Raw genomic sequence first — 20864 nt, 5'->3', positions numbered from 1 at the left:
ATTCGGAAGGGTAATGGACCTACCCAACTGTTGGAGTTGTCCTTGAAGAACTCTTCATTCATAATCTTGATGAACTCCTTGTCTTCGACTCAAGGGGCAATCTTGTTGTCATCACAAATCGTCTGGTACACTGAATCACCAAGGTCCTTGTGAGAAGTGAGCTTGCTGGTAATACCTTGGAGTGCTTGATATGGAACTTCAGATTTGAAATAAAGTCTTTCCTTCACGTGATAGTGCAATGGAAATTTCATCGATCGATAGGTACATGATCCCTCCACATTAGATTTGTAGGAAGCTACATCCAAGTGCTTGTGAGATTGATCTAAACAGACTTCTCCTATTATCACCCATCCAAGATCAAGTTTCTGGGCATCATCTGGAACGTTACATAACTCTCTTATTTTATGAACTCTAGGAATGTCTCTCCCTAGAAGAATCAAGATCTTTGCATCCTTGTTAAGTGGTTGAGCAATGTGGCTCAAATGAGGGTGATGACATGCAACCTCAGGCATGGGGATTTCTTTTCTGTTGTTCGGTAGCTGATCACATTCTATTAGAGTTGGAAGAGGAAACTCTATGTTTTCATATTCTGATGCCACTATAAAGCCTTAGGCTTTTCTTCCAGAAGTATTGACCTTTCCTGCGCATGTCTGCAAGGTATAGGACCAGGTCTCTCCATGAATATTGAATAAGTCAAAGAATTCTGTACTTGCCAATGAGCGATTGCTCTGATCGTCGAGTATGGCATACATTTTTATGGCATTTTGTAGATATCCTTCAGGAAAAACTCTTACGAGGCATATCTTGCTGCAAGACTTGCTATGAAGCCCTTCTCCACACACCTCTGTACACCTTGTGGTTACGGGGTTGGTATATTGCTCAGTACTCTCCCCGCCATCATCTGACATAGTCTTGGGGTTGCTACCGGGTGAAGGTTTCCTTTTGAACCGGTCTAAATGAAGAGCATCCACGTGCTTGGCACTGTTACACAGGGAACATCTGATGGCGATCTTACAGTCTTCAGCTAAATGATCGGAGGATGCGCAACACTTGAAACAGATATTATGTTCTTTGAGAAATGTCTTGAGTTCTTCGACAGGCTTGCCCTTAAATGCACGACATTTAGAGAGAGAATGTGACGCATTATGAATGGGACACTGCTGATCAAGATTGCTTGCCTTGGTACCTTGTAATTTAATGTCTGTTGACAAGACGTTGGATGCGATGGCAGTCTTCCTCACGGTAATAGGATGCCTTAAGTCCTTGAATTTACTGTTGGTGGCAATACCCCTTGAAGTAGTTAAAAGAAGGGTGGTTGTATCTGGATACATGAAGCTTGGGTCATTCTTAGATCTTGCAATCTTCCTCACGAACTCTGCAAAAAAAGAAAAGGGTGGAAAGGAAACATGATGTTCATACTTATACTTTGATCCTACGCTAGTACACTTTCCCTGGAGATGACTAGGCAACTTTCCTACAATAGGATTTACGCCCTGAGCAGTGTCTAAATAACTAAGACCTGGCAAACTAGGATCTGACTTACCATCACAGTAGTACCATATTACTAAAATATAACTTTTAATAAATCACTAATAAAAGCCAATGACCCTTTATAATACAAAAAATGAAAATATAAATCATGAAATCAATCAAAAAAAGCTAATGTGGAAATAATGTTCCACTCGCCTATGTTTGCAGGGTAGCAGACAACTGAACAAGGCTATTAGGGGCGATATCCCTAATTCTGGCCCTATTTATTGTCTCCCTGCCTGCAAACGGAATGGCCGCCCTGATAAGGGCGATCCCGTGTCTTGTACCTCCTGTTGACCCCTGGAAGACCCTGACACGGGGATAATTGTAGACTGATGGTCCTAAGATGAAACCTAGGCTAAATACCAGAAAAATAATAAACAATATATACTAGTGGAACCCCCCGTGGAGTGACAAGAGAGCCACCCAATGACATACAGTGAAAAAATCGTGGATAGTGCAACAGTAGTCCAGTGTTCATAAGACACTTATAATCGTCCCTACGCGTTTCGCCTAGTTGGTTACAGGCTCCTCAGGGGACATAATCTATATACATATACAGAAGGGTGTCCACCACCAACAAGTATACCATCACAAAATGGAAAGAGGCCCGAGTGTGGCTCCTCCCATAGATCAATTTGAAACTACCACTATATAGATTGTAGGGCAGCTTCTTTAGTGATAGTGATCATTAATATGAAACACCGTCAGATATAGATTATTAGATAAATACTGAAATAAAGGTATTTAACTTAGATGAACCGTCATGGCCGGGTCAACATTATTATAGTAAGACCCCGCTATATCACTCAGTAGTGTTAACTGACTTAGCAATTTAAAGTTCATGAAGAAGGTCACCTAACTCTCTAAGCTTATGATTGTCCTTAACAGAGATCTTAGGAAAATCTTTTGATCTCTGGAATAAGGCAGATTCAATGACTTCGAAGCTCCCATAGTCTTGTTCCAGACGTTCCCATGCAGCATCAAGGCCTGCTTCAAAGTTATAAATGTAAACAAATTTAAGTATCTTTACTTGTTCTCAAGATTGACGCCCCAACCACTTTATTAGTAAGTCAAGTTCTGCTTGAGGTTCAATGTCCAAGTTCTTGGTTACCGCCTTAAATGTAGATCTCCCACTCCTATAGTTCTCAGGTCGGTCATCGAATCTAGACAGTCCAGTTGTAATTAAATCTCGTCGAATCATATACTTGCTGAACTCTGCAATGTCAATGCTATCAGGTTTTTACAGCCACAGGTGATACTGATGGTGCACCATCTTGGCTCATGATTGGTATTTGATTCTGGCTGGTAGATGGAGAGAAAGGTATTGCAGATGGGTTCAATCCAGGTAAGGGTCTGGCGTCTGAAGATCTCTGTGCATTTGAAGTTGAAGAGAACTGTATCACAGGAGGTATAGAGTCCATTCCGTAGTCTTCTGCTATGCCCTTGTAATCTCTATTCATATAGGGTTGTGGTGGCACATGAGCTGGATAGGTCAGTACTTGATTTTGTGGCATGCTGTAGTTGTGGAGTGTCTCTGTTGGTAAGTGTGTCTTGTTGACCAGCTTGCTTTGGCAACATTTTGCCTTCTGATTGACTAGCTGAATGATTATGAGAAGAATCTCTAACTGTAGGTGGGACTGTATCGTCGTGGTTCTGGGTTAATACAAACTGTAGGGTCCTTTCAACCGGGTCTTGACAAGCAGCCAAGCTGAGACAAGATGCTCCTTTTTCTTCCATTAGAGCTTGTTCCAAGACAGATGATTCCGCTAAGGCTACTTCCTTTTCTCTATTCTTATGAAGGATTTCTAGCTGAGCCTCTGTATCTGCTTGTATTCTTGCTTGAATGCGTTTAGCTTCTGCTTCCTTGCATTTAGCTTCTGCCTTGAAGGCTGCTTCTCTTTCAGAGCAGGCGGCTTGAACCTGGGCTACTGTAACCTTTTGGCGAGCTTTGAGTATCTGGTCGCTCAGTGTTGACCTTACAGAGCAGGACCGCAATGACTTAGAAGAAGATTTATGATATGAGCAGGCAGGTCTAGATGACTTTCCTGAGTGTCTGGAAGAAGCAGATATACAGGATGTCGTTTCATGTAGCTGTGCTAATCTACCTTCTATCTGTGCCTTTGCTTCAAGATATGTGCTATGTCTCTGCTGGTCAGTAGAAGTAAAGTCCTTTAATTCTAGTGAAGCTTCCTCTATATTGGAATGTGACAAAAGGGAATAGTACTTTTCAGAAAGTCTTTTATAATTCTCAAATGCCTACTTAACCCTTGAGAGAGCAGTGTTCAATTGCTCAGAATTGTTGCTAGTTTCATTAGTGGCTTTTATACAACTTAAAGTTTTCTCCCATAATGCAATCAGGTTACTAGATGTTTCTTCCTTACTTGCTTCATAAGCTTCCCTTGCCTTCAAGGATGGATGAGGGGCTCCAACCGGACGAGCAGAATGAAGCAAGGTGTCTGCTTTATCTTGATTAAATGCAGGTAACTCATAAGTGTGATCTCTGTCAGACATAATGACAAGTGCTGTAGTTTTGGTGTCTTGTTGGAAATCTGCCAAAGCTCAGTTCTGATGGAAGTGTTTTGAAAGCAGGCTGAGCTGAGGAGCAGAATATTTGTTGCAATGAGCCAGCTAGAGCTGCAGCCTGGCTCAAGCTGGATTGCTAAGCTCAGTGCACACCGTGCACTATCACTTTATAAAGGCAGGAATATACAGGTATTTCAATAGATTCAGGTATTGAATTCACAACCCAAAGAGCTTGACAATATGAATCCTTGATATAGCAATGATACACAGTCCTTGCGCAGTTCAGAAGGTGCTTATGGCTCACCAAGAAAGGCAAAACTTCTACAAGTTGGCATTACTAGAGAAAATAGACCCACAGCGCAGTCCAGCAATCCCTGGCACTGTAGGGGAGCATTCAGCAGGTAGCTGTCTTCTAATGCAGAGCAATGCTTCTGGTGACTGTAGCAGTAACACAAGGCATTGACTTTCAGTACACAGTATGAAGATGAAGTCCTGTCTTAGGGCCTTTGTACTTCACACAGGCAAATGGTTACTCACTGTTCTGAAGTTGCAGAGATAGCCTTCTGATGGAGTCTTCTGGAAATGCACTGTTCTGTCTCAGCTTCGGTTGTACCTGCCACAAGCTTCTTGTAGACCCAGTCTGTAAGGGTGTGTGCGGCAGGTGGAATGATCACCTTTACAGATAGTTTTCATTCTCACCTTTGCATTGTTTTCCAATGCTTCCTTATGCTTCAAGGTAGCAAGGGTATAAACATGGAGGCTTCTTCATAGGTAAATTTCTAATGAAGTTACACAGCTCCCACACTCTGCAGTCACTTCATAACAACTATACAAAATGGAGGTACAGCAGGAAATGGAGGGTGGGAGCAACCAACTAGCTAGAAACAGCAGGGGTGTAAGGATGATGCCAAATAATATAGTAACATAACATGTAATAACAACTGCTAGACAGTAAAAGCTGCGTGGCAGCACACCCATGCTTCACAGTAGGGATGGTGTTCTTGTGATGCAACTCATCCTTCTTTTTCCTCCAAACACGACAAGTGAAGTTTAGACCAAAAAGTTCTATTTTGGTCTCATCTGACCACATGACTTTCTCCCATACCTCCTCTGGTTCATCCAGATGGTCATTGGCAAACTTCAGACGGGCCTGGTCATGTGATGACTTGAGCAGGGCAACCTTTTGTGCAATGCATGATTTGAAACCATGACGGCGTAGTGTTCTACCGACAGTGACCTTTGAAACTGTGGTCCCAGCTCTCTTCATGTCATTGACCAGCTCCTCCCTTGTAGTTCTGGGCTGATTCCTCACCTTTCCTATCATCAGTGATACCCCACGAGGTGAGATCTTGCATGGAGCCCCAGTCCGAGGGAGACTGACAGTCGTCTTTAGCCTCTTCCATTTTCTAATAATTGTTCCAACAGTTGATCTATTTTCACCAAGCTGCTTGGCAATTGCCCCGTAGCCCTTTCCAGCCTTGTGGAGGTCCACAATTTTGTCTCTGGTGTCTTTTGACAGCTCTTTGGTCTTGCCCATGGTAGTAGTTGGCGTCTGACTGTGGGGTGTACAGGGGTCTTTAAAGAGCTCAGACAGGTGCTACTAAGTTAGATTAATGAGTGGAGTAGAGGTGGACTTTTTAAAGGCACAGTAACAGGTCTTTGAGAGCTAGAATTCTTGCTGTTTCTCAGGTGTCCAAATACTTATGTTCAGCAGTGCAAGACAAGTACATTCTTTAAAAATCATACAATGTGATTTCCTGAAATCTTTTTTATAATTCTGTCTCTCAGAGTGGGAATGCACCTACAATGTGAATTTCAGACCCTCCATGATTTCTAAGTGGGAGAACTTTTGATGTTGGTTTGCCTCTGCAGCCGCTGGCACCCCACTGCATTTACATATGCCAGACATATATCTATATATGGTAACGGTTATAGCTTGGTGGTATAGTGGTCTACAATGCATGCAGAGATCCTAGGTTTCTTTTTCTAAGTTTCTTTTTCTAAATTTTTTTCTTTTTTATTTAAAAGCACATTAAAAGGCTATACTATAATAAATATATAATCATATAATAATAATAAGGCCTTACTATATTGAGAATAGTGGGTTTTCTTTGTGTTTTTTTTTTTTTTTTTTTTTTGCTTAACCTTATTACTGGTTTATTCACAGACACAATATATGATTATAAAGAAACCAGTAATATTTATTAGCTTTCTAAAAAACATTATTCTCAATATGATAGACCAACAGCCGGATTTATCATTACACTTACATCTTACTCCACTTTTACATATGTCCAAAGTCACTTTTGGCTAAGTCAGATTTATTAATGGTCCTTTAATACTGTGATAAATGTGGTTTGACGCAGTTTATCCTTCAGTAAGCGGCTTTACAAAAGTCGCAGATCTTTACGAAAAACTCGCATGTTCTATTAAAAAGTCGCATAAGATAAGCATGGTCCTCACTGGTGTGAAATTGCGGAATTTTTTGTGACTTTTTAAATTGTTGCAATACTAAATCTGTCTAGAGATTCATTTCCATAAGAAAACACAGCCACTTTCAGAAAACTGGCGAGCATAGCGCAGAGCCAATAAATAAAAGTAGCACATTTTTGCGCAGTTTTAGGGTTTGCACAAAAAATTTTTTAAACTTTTTCACTCCATTATTTTGACTTGAGCTAATAATAAATCTGTCTCATAGACTTTTCTTATATGACAAATATAAGAATGTTAGAAAATAAATATCTGAAGAAAAAACTTCAAAGTCTTTCCTAAGATTCAAACCTGAAATCTCTACATGCAAAACCAATAGCTGAACCTGTAAGCTATAGCCTTATTTCATAGAGACTCGTGGGGTTTCTGTGCTTATAAGCTAACACTTATTACTGGTGTCTTTCTTTTTTTTAAATCAGATCATTTTTATTGTACTAAAATACAACAATGTAACATTGTTATAAATATAAGCGTATCATGTCCCATATTTTGACATATAAATTAACACCACTGATGATTATGATACAGCAGGCAACCATACAATGACAGTGTAACCGCAACATACCCTTCCCACCCAACCCACCCCTCCCAACTCCCACTTCAGCACTTAATGGACTTCACCTTTTTTATTCAGCTCTAGACCTCCAACGCCCCCACAATTTTTCCAATTTTTGCGGACATCCTCTCTTCTTAAACACCATTTTCTCATATGCTAACATCGTGTTTACTTTCCTTCTAAATTCCTCAATAACTGGAGGGCTTGACTGAATCCAGTGTAGGGCAATCCACTTCCTTGCCACATACAGTAGTCTACTCGCTACAATTCTGTCGGTCCCCTCTTTCCCAAGATCTTCCACATACCCCTAGACACACACTTTTGGTTCCCTAGGTATCCGCAGTGAGAAGATATCCTGAATCATTGCCAACACGTCCGACCAGAAGCCATCTAGTTGTGAACATTGCCACAGCGTATGCAGTAGATCCGCCGATTCTGCCTGACATCGTGGACACTTTGCATCTGCTCTGATGCCAATACGGTGTAAAAAGACTGGTGTTTTATAGACTCTGTGAATAATGAAAAGTTGAGACAACTTCCCACCTTCACTCAATGATATTGTCGGTGTGGCTTCCAATATATCCTCCCACTGCTCCTGAGATATTCCCCCTATATCTTTTTACCACCCCTTCATTCTAGAAAAAGGAAACGCTTCCAGATATTTATTCAGTAACATTTGGTATATCAATGAAATAATCCCTTTTTTATCCCCTTTCTCCACTATTAAACCTAAAGCTGCGTCTTTATGTATCCTGGTATTGTCATTCCTACACATCTCAGTAAATGCGTGCCTTATCTGTAAAAACTGGTAAACCCAATGCTTGGGTATACCGTACTCCTCCTGTAATTTATCAAATGTTTTTAATCCCTATTTCTCCATTATATCCCCAAATTTGGTCACACCCCTATCCCGCCATTGTTTGGTAAATCCTCTGAGATGTAAGAATTCAGGTACATTGCGATTATTCCATAAAGGTGTAAGTACCGTAGTTCCAACTGCACCCCTCAACTGCTTGACCTTTTTTCCAAACCTTCCTCATCAAATTCACCAAATGTGACCGAGTATCTACAAAGGGTATTCCTGCCCCTTCCAATATCCACAATAGCTCCTTACCCCCCAATGCATGCTTCAATATTTGTCCTGTCATGTCCGTCATGTCACTATTTATCCATCCCTTAAAGTGCTGACTTTGTGCCGCCAAATAATATAACCATGGATTAGGCACCGCCAGACCCCCTGCTTCTTTTGAATACTGCAAGGTCTCCAATTTAATTCTAGATTGGCCTTTTTTCCATATCAGGTCCCTAAATATAGAATTGATTTTCCGAAATCTATCAAGTGGTATCCATGCCGGGGCATTGTGTAGTATATACAACAATTGGGGCATCATAACCATCTTGATCAGATTAACCCTACCTATCACTGAAAAAAACTGTTTGCACCAAGTCTTGGAGCGAATCCTGAACTTTGTTAGCATTGGGGACAGATTTAGCTCCTCAAAGTCCGTCAGTTTGGGTGATATGTTAATCCCTAAATATTTAATAGTTTTAACACAGGGGATATTGTTAATGTAGCTATTGACGAGGATACCTGTCCATCTAAGAACATAAGAGCCGATTTGTGCCAATTTATAGTCAGGCCTGATAACCCTCCAAAGCGACCAAGCAGTGACATCGTCTCGGCCAGGGATGTCGACGTGTCTCCCAGAAACAACAAGGTGTCATCAGCATACATGGCCACCTTATTGTGAACAGGACCATATTTAAATCCCACTATCGCCTGTGAGCACCTGATCGCAGCCGCAAGGGGCTCAATTGCAAGCGCGAACAACAAAGGAGACAGTGGACATCCCTGCCGTGTCCCCCTAAACAGCTTGAAGCTTGATGACAATTCTCCAATTCTTACCTTGGTGCCGAGTATAGCGTTTGTGCCCACTTAATGAAGCATTCCCCAAAACCCATCGTCCGCAGCGTACACCATAGGTATCCCCATTCTATAGGTCAAACGCCTTGGCCGCGTCTAGTGATAAAATCGCCCTGTCACCCTCATTGTCAGCTGTACACTGTATACTAGCAAAGACTCTTCTTATGTTAATAGAAGTGGATTTCTGAGGCATGAAGCCAGTCTGACTGGTGTCTTTCTAATCTTATACTGTGCCTGTGAATAGGGCCTCCTGCACACGACCAAAGGTGTCCCGTTGCCGTATTGGGGACCGCATTTGCGGATACGCAATACATGGGCACCTTTCCGTGTGCATTCTGCATTACATTCACTTCAATGGGTCCACAAATCCGGAGATGCGGAACGGAAGCAAGCAACGGAATGGAGCACTTACGGAGTGCTTCCATGGGGTTTCGTCCCGTACTTCCGTTCCGCAAAAAAATAGAACATGTCAGAACGGCCAGATCGCGGACCTATTAAAGTGAATGGGTCCGCAATCCGCAGCGGCTGCCCCACAGACAGTGTTCAAGCACGGCCACGGGGTACACATGTTTGTGTGCAGGAGGCCTAAAGCAGTGATATGTAGATCAGCATTTCTGAACAGATCTGTGTGGTGAAGCTATAGTACATAGTGATAGGAGATTACTAGCACACAGCTCTTGGACAGGGCTCTACCCTCAGTCTGATGTCTTTCCCTGTCAATCAGGGGAGGGGGGAGTGTGCAGAGCACAGGGGGTGCTACAAAGCAGTGCTCAAAGGATTCAGTCCCTCCTCTTGGTGCTTGAACGTCTCATTTGCATATGAATAAAAACACTGGTTTATCTGCAGCTGTTTATCATACAGACAAAAGAAAGGTATAGTTTTAGTATAGTATGTCTGGTTTAATAGGGTTGATCCTGGTGACAGAGCCTCTTTAAAATGATGTTAGGAGGTTAAGTGGCTTTGTATGCTTCAAGACAAGACCCAACGACATTTACAAGTTATTTACCCTACTGGTCTTGGAAGAGGTACATTCAGCAGAGTAGACAGTGGCTGCCTGACTAACGAGCAACTTTCCAGACATTTCCACTTTCCAGGTCCAAGACATCTCTACTTTACATCTCCAGTTTTTTTTAGAGACACCCGGGTACTCCAGGAGAGTTGACATTGTCAGACATAGTTCACTGCATTAGAGATTGCTCCATGCTACAAAGGTTTTGTTTAGGACAATCCCAGTCAAGTGTCAGATCCAGATACCAAGTGAAGTAGGTTTTTCTGCTATTTTTGTATGTTAAGATAGCTCTATGGAGACAACATGTAGCAAATCATGAGCAACCCAAAAATGTTCACATATGATAGATTCTTCCAAAAGATGTAGTGTACAATAAATATTAAGATGTGAACATGCAGCACATGGGGTCAACGTCCATGGGATCCCTTTAAAATGTTATAAGTGTTTGTCGTGACGCCAGTTGCATTGAAGCAAGAAGGGCACAGGGCCCCTTTTAGGGTGGCCTAAATGTCCCTAATGGTGATGCACGTGTCACAGTGCTCCTACCTGGATACGCCGGAATCCCAGGCATGGTCGTATGAAGCAAAGCAAGGGGTAGTGGAGGAAGGGGATGATAAAATAACTTGAGTCCAGACCTTATGTTGAAGTCGATAACAGCTTTACTTTCAATAAATTTTTCTCCAAACGATTTACAAGCATTGTCTTGGTTACCAGCAGGCTTTGGCATAAATTCTGGCAGGCAAACACACTCGGCTCTGCTACATCTGTTGCTCTTTGGCTCTGCTGTGCTAACAGGATTAAATAGGAATCTTTTCTTCTGCAGAATGCTACAACTTCTTTCTTTAGTCTGACTCTAGATTTGTCCAGGGAACTTCATTCCTGGCTTCAGAGGCTTAAGGCTTCTGCCTCTGGATCCAGCTGAGCTTAAGGTGCTCCAGCTGGCTTCGCAGGGCTCATCCAGCAGGGACGAGGACCTGCTCCTTTCCCCTCGCCGGGGTGCTCTAGACTGCTCCTCACTACCGTATTTTTTGCCGTATAAGACGCACTTTTTCCCCTCCAAAAGTGGGGGGGGAATAGCAGTGCGTCTTATACGGCGAATGTAGCCGATTTTGCCTAGTTTTCAATGATACACCCGCCGCGATGCCGTGCGGCGGGTGTATCAGCTGTGAGGGAGGAGGGGCTGGGGGCGGCATCTGCATTTATAATGACAGCGGGGCCCATGCAGTGACTGTATTCTACTACACGGGCCCCGCTTACTGTATAATCATATCCCTAATAGTTAATTGTTGTGTGCATGTAAAAGCATAATGAGCGATAATGAGCGCTCGCCGTTCGAAGCAGAGAGGAGGGAGGAGGCAGGCCGGGAGGACGGGCGCTGGCAGTGTGAGTCATATGTCACGCGCCTGCGCCGCCCACTTTATGAATGAAGCAGGCGGCGTGGGCGCATGACCGATGACTCACACTGCCAGCGCCCGTCCTCCCGGCCTGCCTCCTCCCTCCTCTCTGCTCCGAACGGCGAGCGCTTCTAATTGTAAGTAATAGACAGCGCTCATCATTATCGCTCATTGTGCTTTTACATGCACACAACAATTAACTATTAGGGATATGATTATACAGTGAGCGGGGCCCGTGTAGTAGAATACAGTCACTGCACGGGCTGTCATTATTAAAGCAGATGCGACCCCCACACTTATGGAGGGGATCTGTGGATGACACATAGCATAAGATGCTATATATGTGTCATCCACAGATCCCCCCCATAACTGTCATACACAGATCCTCATAACAGTGCCATCCAGAGAGGATCCCCCATAAGTGTCATCCACAGATCCCCATAACAGTCCGTCACCCACAGATCCCCATAACAGTCCGTCACCCACAGATCCCCCATAACAGTGCGTCATCCACAGATCCCCCATAACAGTGCGTCACCCAAGATCCCCCAGAACAGTGCGTCACCCACAGATCCCCCATAACAACAGATCCCCCATAACAGTGTGTCATCCACAGATCCTCCATAACAGTGCATCACCCACAGACCACAATTAGTTCAAAAGCGCACCTTTTGGTTCAAAATTTTTTTTTTCTTATTTTCCTCCCCAAAAACCTAGGTGCGTCTTATACGCCGGTGCGTCTTATACGGCGAAAAATACGGTAACTAAACTCCTCCCTCTCTAGAGAGAACTAGAAGAAAAGAAGGGTTCCATTCTAGGTAAAATAGCTCTGCCATTTATGCCGCCATCTGCTGGTGAACCAGGAAAATTACACTTAAACAGTTACAAAACAAGAAAATGGGAATACACATTTTGTAGGCCCTGGAAATTAATACAGGGGATGTCATCTGCTTAACCATAGGAGATAGTAGAGGCAGTGGTGTATTTTGGTTTTGTGCTGCCCTAGGCGAGACTAAACTCGAGCACCCCCCATATATAAATTTGACCCACCCCTTCCTGTCAAGGCCAAACCCCTTTCTCTCTAAACCCCACCCCTTCCTATGTGCTATTCACAGATCCCCCTCCCCTAAACAGTGCCATCCACTGATCCCCCTCCCCTAAACAGTGCCATCTACAGATCCCCTCCCCTAAACAGTGCCATTCACAGATCCCCCTCCCCTAAACAGTGCCATCCACAGATCCCTCTCCCCTAAATAGTGCCTTCCACAGATTCCCCTCCCCTAAATAGTGCCATCCACAGATCCCCCTCCCCTAAATAGTGCCATCCACAGATCCCCCTACCCTAAACAGTAACATCCACAGATCCCCCTCCCCTAAACAGTGACATCCACAGATCCCCCTCCCCTAAACAGTAACATTCACAGATCCCCCTCCCCTAAACAGTGACATCCACAGATCCCCCTCCCCTAAACAGTAACATTCACAGATCCCCCTCCCCGACGCTCACAGGAGTACATTTATAAACTAATCAGTAACTTTAACTTTAATCATTGCTGATCTCTTTACTTGGATACCTTACTCTGTCTTAGCTCCGGTAACAGCAGGCAGTGCGGGCGGCGCTCACTCACTGACGTCACGCGCCTGCGCGGCCTAGTGGGAGGAGCAGGCGCGTGAAGTCAGTGAGTGAGCGGCGTGGCCCGGTATATTCTAACCCCCAGGCAAGCGTCCCGTCACCATGGGAACGCCTGGGAGTTAGAATATACCATCGGATCTTCTTCTGAGTATACCGGCATATAAGACGGATGGGACAAGGGGCAAACAAGGCATTTTGCCGCCCCATTGGCAAGTGCCGCCCTAGGCAAATGCCTTGTTTGCCTCGTGATAGATACGCCACTGAGTAGAGGAGTGCAAAGGTGCTAATGAACCTCTGGGGCGTTACAAACATTTTTGAGAATCCTTTCAGGTGACCATCATGTAGGCTTGTAGAAGTGTCTCTTCTCCATTATTGTGGACATATATGAGACAACATAAGGTCCACCTGGTTCTTGATAACTGGAGGTCCTGGGTGGATATTGTCAGGAAGATAGTGGCAGGATGTCATGTCCCAGGCATCCAAAATTATGACCTCCGTTCCTTTAAAGACTGCCCTTAGTAAAATGTCCAGCTGAAGAGACAACCAGTCACTGCCAAATATTGACTTATAACCAGTATTGGCAGATTTAATGATCACTGTCGTCTCAGGGCTTCGAAAAAGAAGAGATGAGATTGCCTGATGGACTCTCTCCAGCCGTTCTAAGTAAACCCTCAAAGGGTAGGAGGTAAAGTGGGCCCAAAGGGTCATCAATATCACAGTGTGGGACCCCCCACCGATACCAGCCAAGTGAGCTGCTTCGTAGTGGAGGTCAGACATCATGGTCTTGCTGGTCCTTATAGGTAATCCATGGGCACGCCATCGCATGACCAAACCGGCATCAGCATCTACGGCTATCAGAGGACCCGACTGGTAATTAACATGCAAGTCTATCCTCTTGAGACCTATGGAGAAAAACAAACAGCTTCATAAAAATATTCACCCTCTTGGACTTTTCAAGGTTTTTCACCGTTCATGTCAAGGTGAAAACAAACCTCTACAAAGTGATCTACATACCTTTCTAGTCAAAAGAGACCTATAGACCTCAGAACCCTGTTGGTGGATTCCACTGATTTCAGCCAGAGCATCTGACAACATTCTGTCTATGAGAGATGCTTGGCTGCAATGGATCTGTTTTCTTCGCTCTATACTTTCTGCTCACCTTCCCCTGCTGTACTGAAATAAAGTTATTTGGGGGGTGACCAGAGATGATGTGAGTTTGAGGTCCACCTTGCAGTTCTCTGTCATCTATATGGCCTCCTTTGTGATACAAACGTTGATAAAAAATGACTTAAAATCTTCTACATTATTGATGTTCCTCTTGTGCTATGTCATCTGTATCATATTATATGCATACATCTTATCTCTTATATATATAAAAATTATTTTCTGTCTGTCTGGACTTCTTTCTGTCTGTCTGTTCTTTATGTGCGACCAAACGACTGGACCGATCTTCACCAAATTTGGCACACAACTACATCCGGTGTCCAGGAAGGTTTTAGAGCGGGCCTCAGCTCTCTAGGACGTACCGTTCTGGAGATATTTCCAAAATATGACCTGTATTAGCCAATAGAAGCCTGCAGGTCTTTCTCTTCAAATCCCAACTGCCATACACACGGTCAGTTGTCCCTTATCAGCCAATAGAAGCTAGCAGGCCCTTAGTCTCTACATACACACAGTTTTACTCCAGGTTTCCATAACAACCCAGCCATTTTTCTTCACTGCTGTAGGTCAGCTTTAGGCTAGGACTGCAGAACGTCGCACGACACATAGGGCACAACTACGCTGCTACATGCATCCATTTTGGATGGATTTGTTGCGAGTTGCGACTGTCGTGTCACAGTCGCAGCATGTCGCAGTCGCAGTGCGACACCATAGCCTATCATTGTAAAAATTGTTGAGACAAAATGTCGCATGACACATGTCGTCATGTAGCACTAGCATTAAAGGGGCAGGGCGCTGTGGAGGTCACTGTTAAAGGGGAGAGAACGGTGGAAATCACTGTTAAAGTAACGGACGCTGTGGAGGTCACTAATAAAGAGGCGGCTGCTGTGGAGGTCACTGTTAAAGGGGTGGGCACTGTGGAGGTCACTGTTAAAGGGGAGGGTACTGTGTAGGTCACTGTTAAAGAGGCGAGCACTGTGGAGGTTACTGTGAAAGAGGAGGGCACTGTGGAGGTCTCTGTTAAAGGGATGGGCACTCTGGAGGTCACTGTTAAAGGGGCAGGTGCTGTGGAGGTCACTGTTAAAGGGGCATACACTGTAAACGTCACTGTTAAAGGGGCAGGCGCTGTGGAGGTCACAGTTAAAAGGGAAGACACTGTGGAGGTCACTGCTAAGGGGGCAGGAGCCACTATAAAAGGGGCAACTGCTGTGGAGGTCAAAGTTAAGGCAGCAGGGTACTGTGAGGTGACTGTTAAGGCAGCGGAGTACTGTGGAGGTCACTGTTAAGGGGGCGGGCCCCTAAAAGGGTCACTGTCAAGGGAATAGGGTGCTCTGAAACTCACTGTTAAAGGGGAGGGCTGCTGTGGAGGTCCCATTTTAAAGTGGCGGGTCACTGTGGGGGAGAGGTCAGTGTAAGGGGTGGGGAACTGTGGAGTTCACTGTATAAGGGCCAGGTGCTGTGGAGGTCACTGTTATAGTGGATACTGTCAATATCTTTTAATATAAAAATGAGTTTCTGTCTGTCTGTCTGTCTGTTCTTTATGCGTGACCAAATGACTGGACTGATCTTCACCAAATTTGGCACACAGGTACATCAGGTGTCCGGGAAGGTTTTAGAGTGGGCCTCAGCTCTCTAGGACGTACCGTTCCTGAGATATTCCTAAAAAATGACCTGCATTAGCCAATACAAGCCCCAACTGCCATGCACGCTGTCACATGTCCCATATCAGCAAATAGAAGCTCAAAGGCTCTTAGTCTCCACATACACACAGTTTTACTCCAGGTTTCCATAACAACCTAGCCATTTTTCTTCACTGCTAAAAGTCCGCTTTAGGCTAGGGCAACACGACAACATGCACAGACTTAGATACACAGCACACAGTATCACACGTGATAGGATTAGATACACAGCTCCACAGACAGTATCGCACATGATAGGATTAGATGCATAGCTCAGCAGACAGTATCACACAGGATAGGATTAGATACACAGCTCAGCAGGCAGTATCACTCAGGATAGGATTAGATACACAGCTCAGTGGACAGTATCACACAGGATATGATTAGATACACGGCTCAGCGGACAGTATCACACAGGATAGCATTTGATACACAGCTCAGCAGACAGTATCACTCAGGATATGATTAGATACACAGCTCAACAGACAGTATCACACATGATAGGATTAGATACACGGCTCAGCAGATAGTATCTCACAGGATAGGATTAGATACACATCTCAGCAGACAGTGTCACACAGGATAGGATTAGATACACAGCTCAGCAGACAGTGGGGTGGGGTGCTGTAGAGGTCACTATATTGGGGGATACTGTCGATATCTTTTAACGACACACAGAAACATTAACCCCTTAACGCCCAGCGTCGTACATGTACGGAGCACTGATCGGGTGGGTGCAGGAGCTGAGCCCACCTGATTAGCGGCAGGGGTCCGCCAGTCACTGATAGCCGGACCCCTGCTGTATGCGCCGGCATCTGTGAAATAACCACTGCACGGCCATGTGTGGACTTCAGACATGTGCAGTGTGGCCATCGGGTCCCCGAGCTGCTGTGACGCGGAACTGATGGCAGGGAAGGCAGTCTGATACCTTCCTTAGGCATCATGGCTGCCTTCTGGGAGAGCCTGTGAGATCCAGCCCCTGGATCTTATAGGAAGCACTGTGTAATACATTTACAGCCAATAATAGGGGATCAGACCTCTAAAAGTTGTGGGGGAAAAAAGTTAAAAAATAAAGTTTTACAAAACAATATTAAAAGTTTCAAGTAAAAACAAAAAAAGTGCCTATAAAAATATCACATGACCTAACCCCTCAGATGAACACCATCAAAAAAATACATAATTTTTTTTACCTTACATTACTAAAAGTGCAACACCAAGCAATCAAAAAGGCTTATGTTCCCTAAGATGGTAACAATCTAACTGTCACCTCATCCCGCAAAAAATCCCAACCTGAGACAATCGAGGGGGCCCCCCCCCCCCCTCCCAAAACAACTATAGCTCTTAGACTATGGAGACACAATCACATGAATTTTTGGTTTCAAAAATGATTTTATTGTGTTAAATGTAAAAAAATAAAGAAGTTGACATATTAGGTATCGCCACGTCCGTAACAACCTGCTCTATAAAAATACCACATTATCTAACCCCTCAGGTGAACACTGTAAACAAAATAAAAATAAAAAGCAATTTTTTTCACCTTACACCACAAAAAGTATAATAGCAAGCGATCAAAAAGTCATATGCACCCCAAAATTGTGCAATCAAACCGTCATCTCATCCTGCAAAAATTATACCCTACCTAAGACAATAGCCCAAAAACTGTAAAAACTATGGCTCTCACACTATGAAGACACTAAAACATGATTTCTTTTTGTTTCAAAAATTATATTATTTTGTAAAACTTACATAAATAAAAAAAAAGTATACATATTAGATATTTCCACATCCGTAATGACCTTCTCTATAAAAATATCACATGACCTAACCCCTCAGGTGAACATCGTAATTTTTTTTAAATAAAAACGGTGTAAAAAAAGCTATTTTTTGTCACCTAAGGCTACTTTCACACTTACATTGTAAGTCTGGACGGATCAGTTTGGCTCCGCACGACCAGGCGGACACGAAAACGCTGTCTGCCTTCGAGTGTCTGCCTGCTGAGCGGAACGGAGGCCAAACGGAGCCATACTAATGCATTCTGAGCGGATCCGCATCCACTCCGAAAACATTGGGGCTGTACGTTCGGGGCCGCTTGTGAGACCCTTCAAACGGAACTCACAAGCGGAACCCCGAACACAAGTGTGAAAGTAGCCTTACATCGCAAACAGTGTAATAGCAAGCAATCAAAAAGTCATACATGCCCTAAAATAGTACCAATCAAACCGTCATCTCATACCGAAAAAAATGAGCCCAAAAAATGAAAAAAACTATGGCTTTCAGAATATGGAGACACTAGAAAATAATTTTTTTCAAAAATGCTTTCTTATGTAAAACTGAAACAAACAACCAAAAAAGTTGTCATATTCAGTATTGTCATGTCCGTAACAACCTGCTTTATGAAAAAGCCTTCTAACGTCCCCAAAAAATAAAATGGTATTCACAAAATTATCTGATCATGAAGTAGACATATGGGGAATTTAAAGTAGTAATTCGTTTTGGAGTTATTACTACCTATTATAAAAGTAGAGAAATTGAAATTTGGAAAATTTTTGTAAATTTTTAGTAAATTTTGTATTTTTTTATAAATGAAAATGAATTTTTTGACTCAATTTAACCACTCTCATGAAGTACAATATGTGACGAGAAAACAATCTCAGAATGGCCTGGATAAGTAAAAACGTTTTAAAGTTATTACCACATAAAGTGACGCATGTCAGATTTGCTAAAATTGGCATGGGCAGAAAGGTGAACAATGGCTTGGTCCTGAAAGGGTTAAATAAAATAGATACCCGTGCGAAGCCGGGTACCTCTGCTAGCATATATATAAATATGAATTCAAATCATCTCTTTTTCACCGCCCTTCTGTTATAGTCTTAACATATTTATACCATTTAGTGAATGATGTAAGAAAAAGAATAAAAATTGCAAATTAGTGTTTTTTTCTTTGTTTGCCACTGCATATTTACCAATAGGGGGAGCTGACTGCAAACAAATTTATACAGCTGTCATGAGTCAATACTAGCTGTATGAATTCAAACCTATGGCATGCATGCCAGAGGGGGCACTCAGAGCCCTCTCTGTGGGCACGCGGCGCTGTGTGGGCCGTTCGTAGAGTTGCCACCTGTGCACTATTACTAATGAGCACTTCCATTACTGAGCGCTCATTAGTAGAGCCTTTGCCCCTCCCCCTCTTCTGTTTGTGTTAAAAAAATAAAACCGCCTCATCCATTTGATGTGGTGAACACTCGCTACTCACTGAATGCACACAGGACAGGACCTGCACTCCAGTGCGAGGACGTTTCGCAGCATTGACTGGAAGCAGCTGGACAAGCAAATCAATGAGGTGAGTTTTATTTTTTTTATTTTTTGCACAAGAAGAGTGGTGAAGGGGGCATTAATAATTCTGTGGCCTGTAATGGGAGCATTATTAATACTGAGGGCCACTAATGGAGGAAAAAAAAATACCAGGAGGGCACTAATGGGGACATTAATTTTTACTGGAGGCCATTAATGGGGGCCTCATTAATGGGACATTATTAATACTGTCGGCCACTAATGGGGCATTGATAATACTGGGAGCCACTAATGAGGCATTATTAATACTGGGGGCTACTAATGGGGCATTATTAATACTGGATGCTACTAATGGGGCATTATTAATATTATTAATAGTGGAGGACACTAATGGATGCTTTATTAATACTGGAGGCCACTAATGGGGCTTTATTAACACCTTAAGGACTTGGCCATTTTTTGCAAATCTGACCAGTGTCACTTTAAGTGCTCATAACTTTAAAACGCTTTGACTTACCCAGGCTGTTCTGAGATTGTTTTTTCGTCACATATTGTACTTCATGACACTGCTAAAATTGGGTCAAAAAAGTTAATTTTTTTGCATAAAAAAATACAATTTTTACCAACATTTTTGAAAAATTAGCAAATTTCAAAGTTTCAGTTTCTATACTTCTGTAATAGATAATAATACCCCCAAAAATTGTGATGATTTTACATTCCCCATATGTCTACTTCATGTTTGTAGCATTTTGGGAATTATATTTTATTTTTTGGGGCTGTTACAAGGCTTAGAAGTTTAGAAGCAAATTTTGAAATTTTTCTGAAATCTTCAAAATCCCACTTTTTATGGACCAGTTCAGGTTTGAAGTCATATTGTGAGGCTTAGATAATAGAAACCTCCCAAAAATGAGCCCATTATAGAAACTACACCCCTCAAGGTATTCAAAACAGTTTTTTCAAACTTTATTAACCCTTTAGGTCTTCCACAAGAGTTAATGGCAGATTGAGAAACAATTTCGAAATTTCTTTTTTTTTTTTTTTCCAATATAATGACTTTTTTCCAGGAGTAAAACAAGGGTTAACTGCCAAACAAAGCTCAAAATAGGTTGCCCTGATTCTGTAGTTTGCAGAAACACCCCATATGTGGTCGTTAACTACTGTTTGGCCGAACAGGAGGACATAGAAGGAGGGGAACACCATATGGGTTTTGGAAGGCAGATTTTGCTGGACTGGTTTTGTTTATACCATGTCCTATTTCAAGCCCCCTATTGAACCCCTAGAATAGAAATTTCAAAAAAGTGACTCCATCTAAGAAAGTACACCCCTCAAGGTATTCAAAACTGGGTTTACAAACTTTGTTAACCCTTTAGGTGTTCCACAAGAGTTATTGGCAGATGGAGAAACAATTTCAAAATTAATATTTTTTGGAAAATTTATAATTTAACCCTTACTTTATTACTGGAAAAAATGGGTTAACAGCCAAACAAGACTCAAAATGGGTTGCCCTGATTCTGTAGTTTGCAGAAACACCCCATATTTGGTCGTAAACTACTATTTTGCTAAACGGCAGGACATAGAAGAAGAGGAATGTCATATGGTTTTTGGAAGGCAGATTTTGCTGGACTGGTTTATTTACACCATGTTCCCTTTCAAGCCCCCTGATGCACCCCT

At 42.9% G+C, this 20864-nt stretch overlaps 1 protein-coding gene across 2 annotated transcripts in view; it reads right to left on the bottom strand.

Moving 5' to 3' along the window:
• Positions 1 to 13195: 13195 nt before the first annotated feature.
• Positions 13196 to 20864, bottom strand: part of LOC122929344 (NXPE family member 3-like) — a 70452-nt gene continuing 62783 nt past the window's right edge. For both annotated transcript variants that reach the window (XM_044282880.1, XM_044282882.1), the window contains exon 6: positions 13196 to 13964. In XM_044282880.1, the coding sequence (XP_044138815.1) occupies positions 13432 to 13964 (533 nt within the window). In that variant the 3' untranslated portion in view covers positions 13196 to 13431. The remainder of the gene's footprint in view (positions 13965 to 20864) is intronic.

The sequence above is a fragment of the Bufo gargarizans genome, chromosome 2, assembly GCF_014858855.1.
Source record: "Bufo gargarizans isolate SCDJY-AF-19 chromosome 2, ASM1485885v1, whole genome shotgun sequence".
In the NCBI taxonomy this organism is placed as follows: domain Eukaryota; kingdom Metazoa; phylum Chordata; class Amphibia; order Anura; family Bufonidae; genus Bufo; species Bufo gargarizans.
This window is presented reverse-complemented; position numbering and strand designations above follow the sequence as displayed.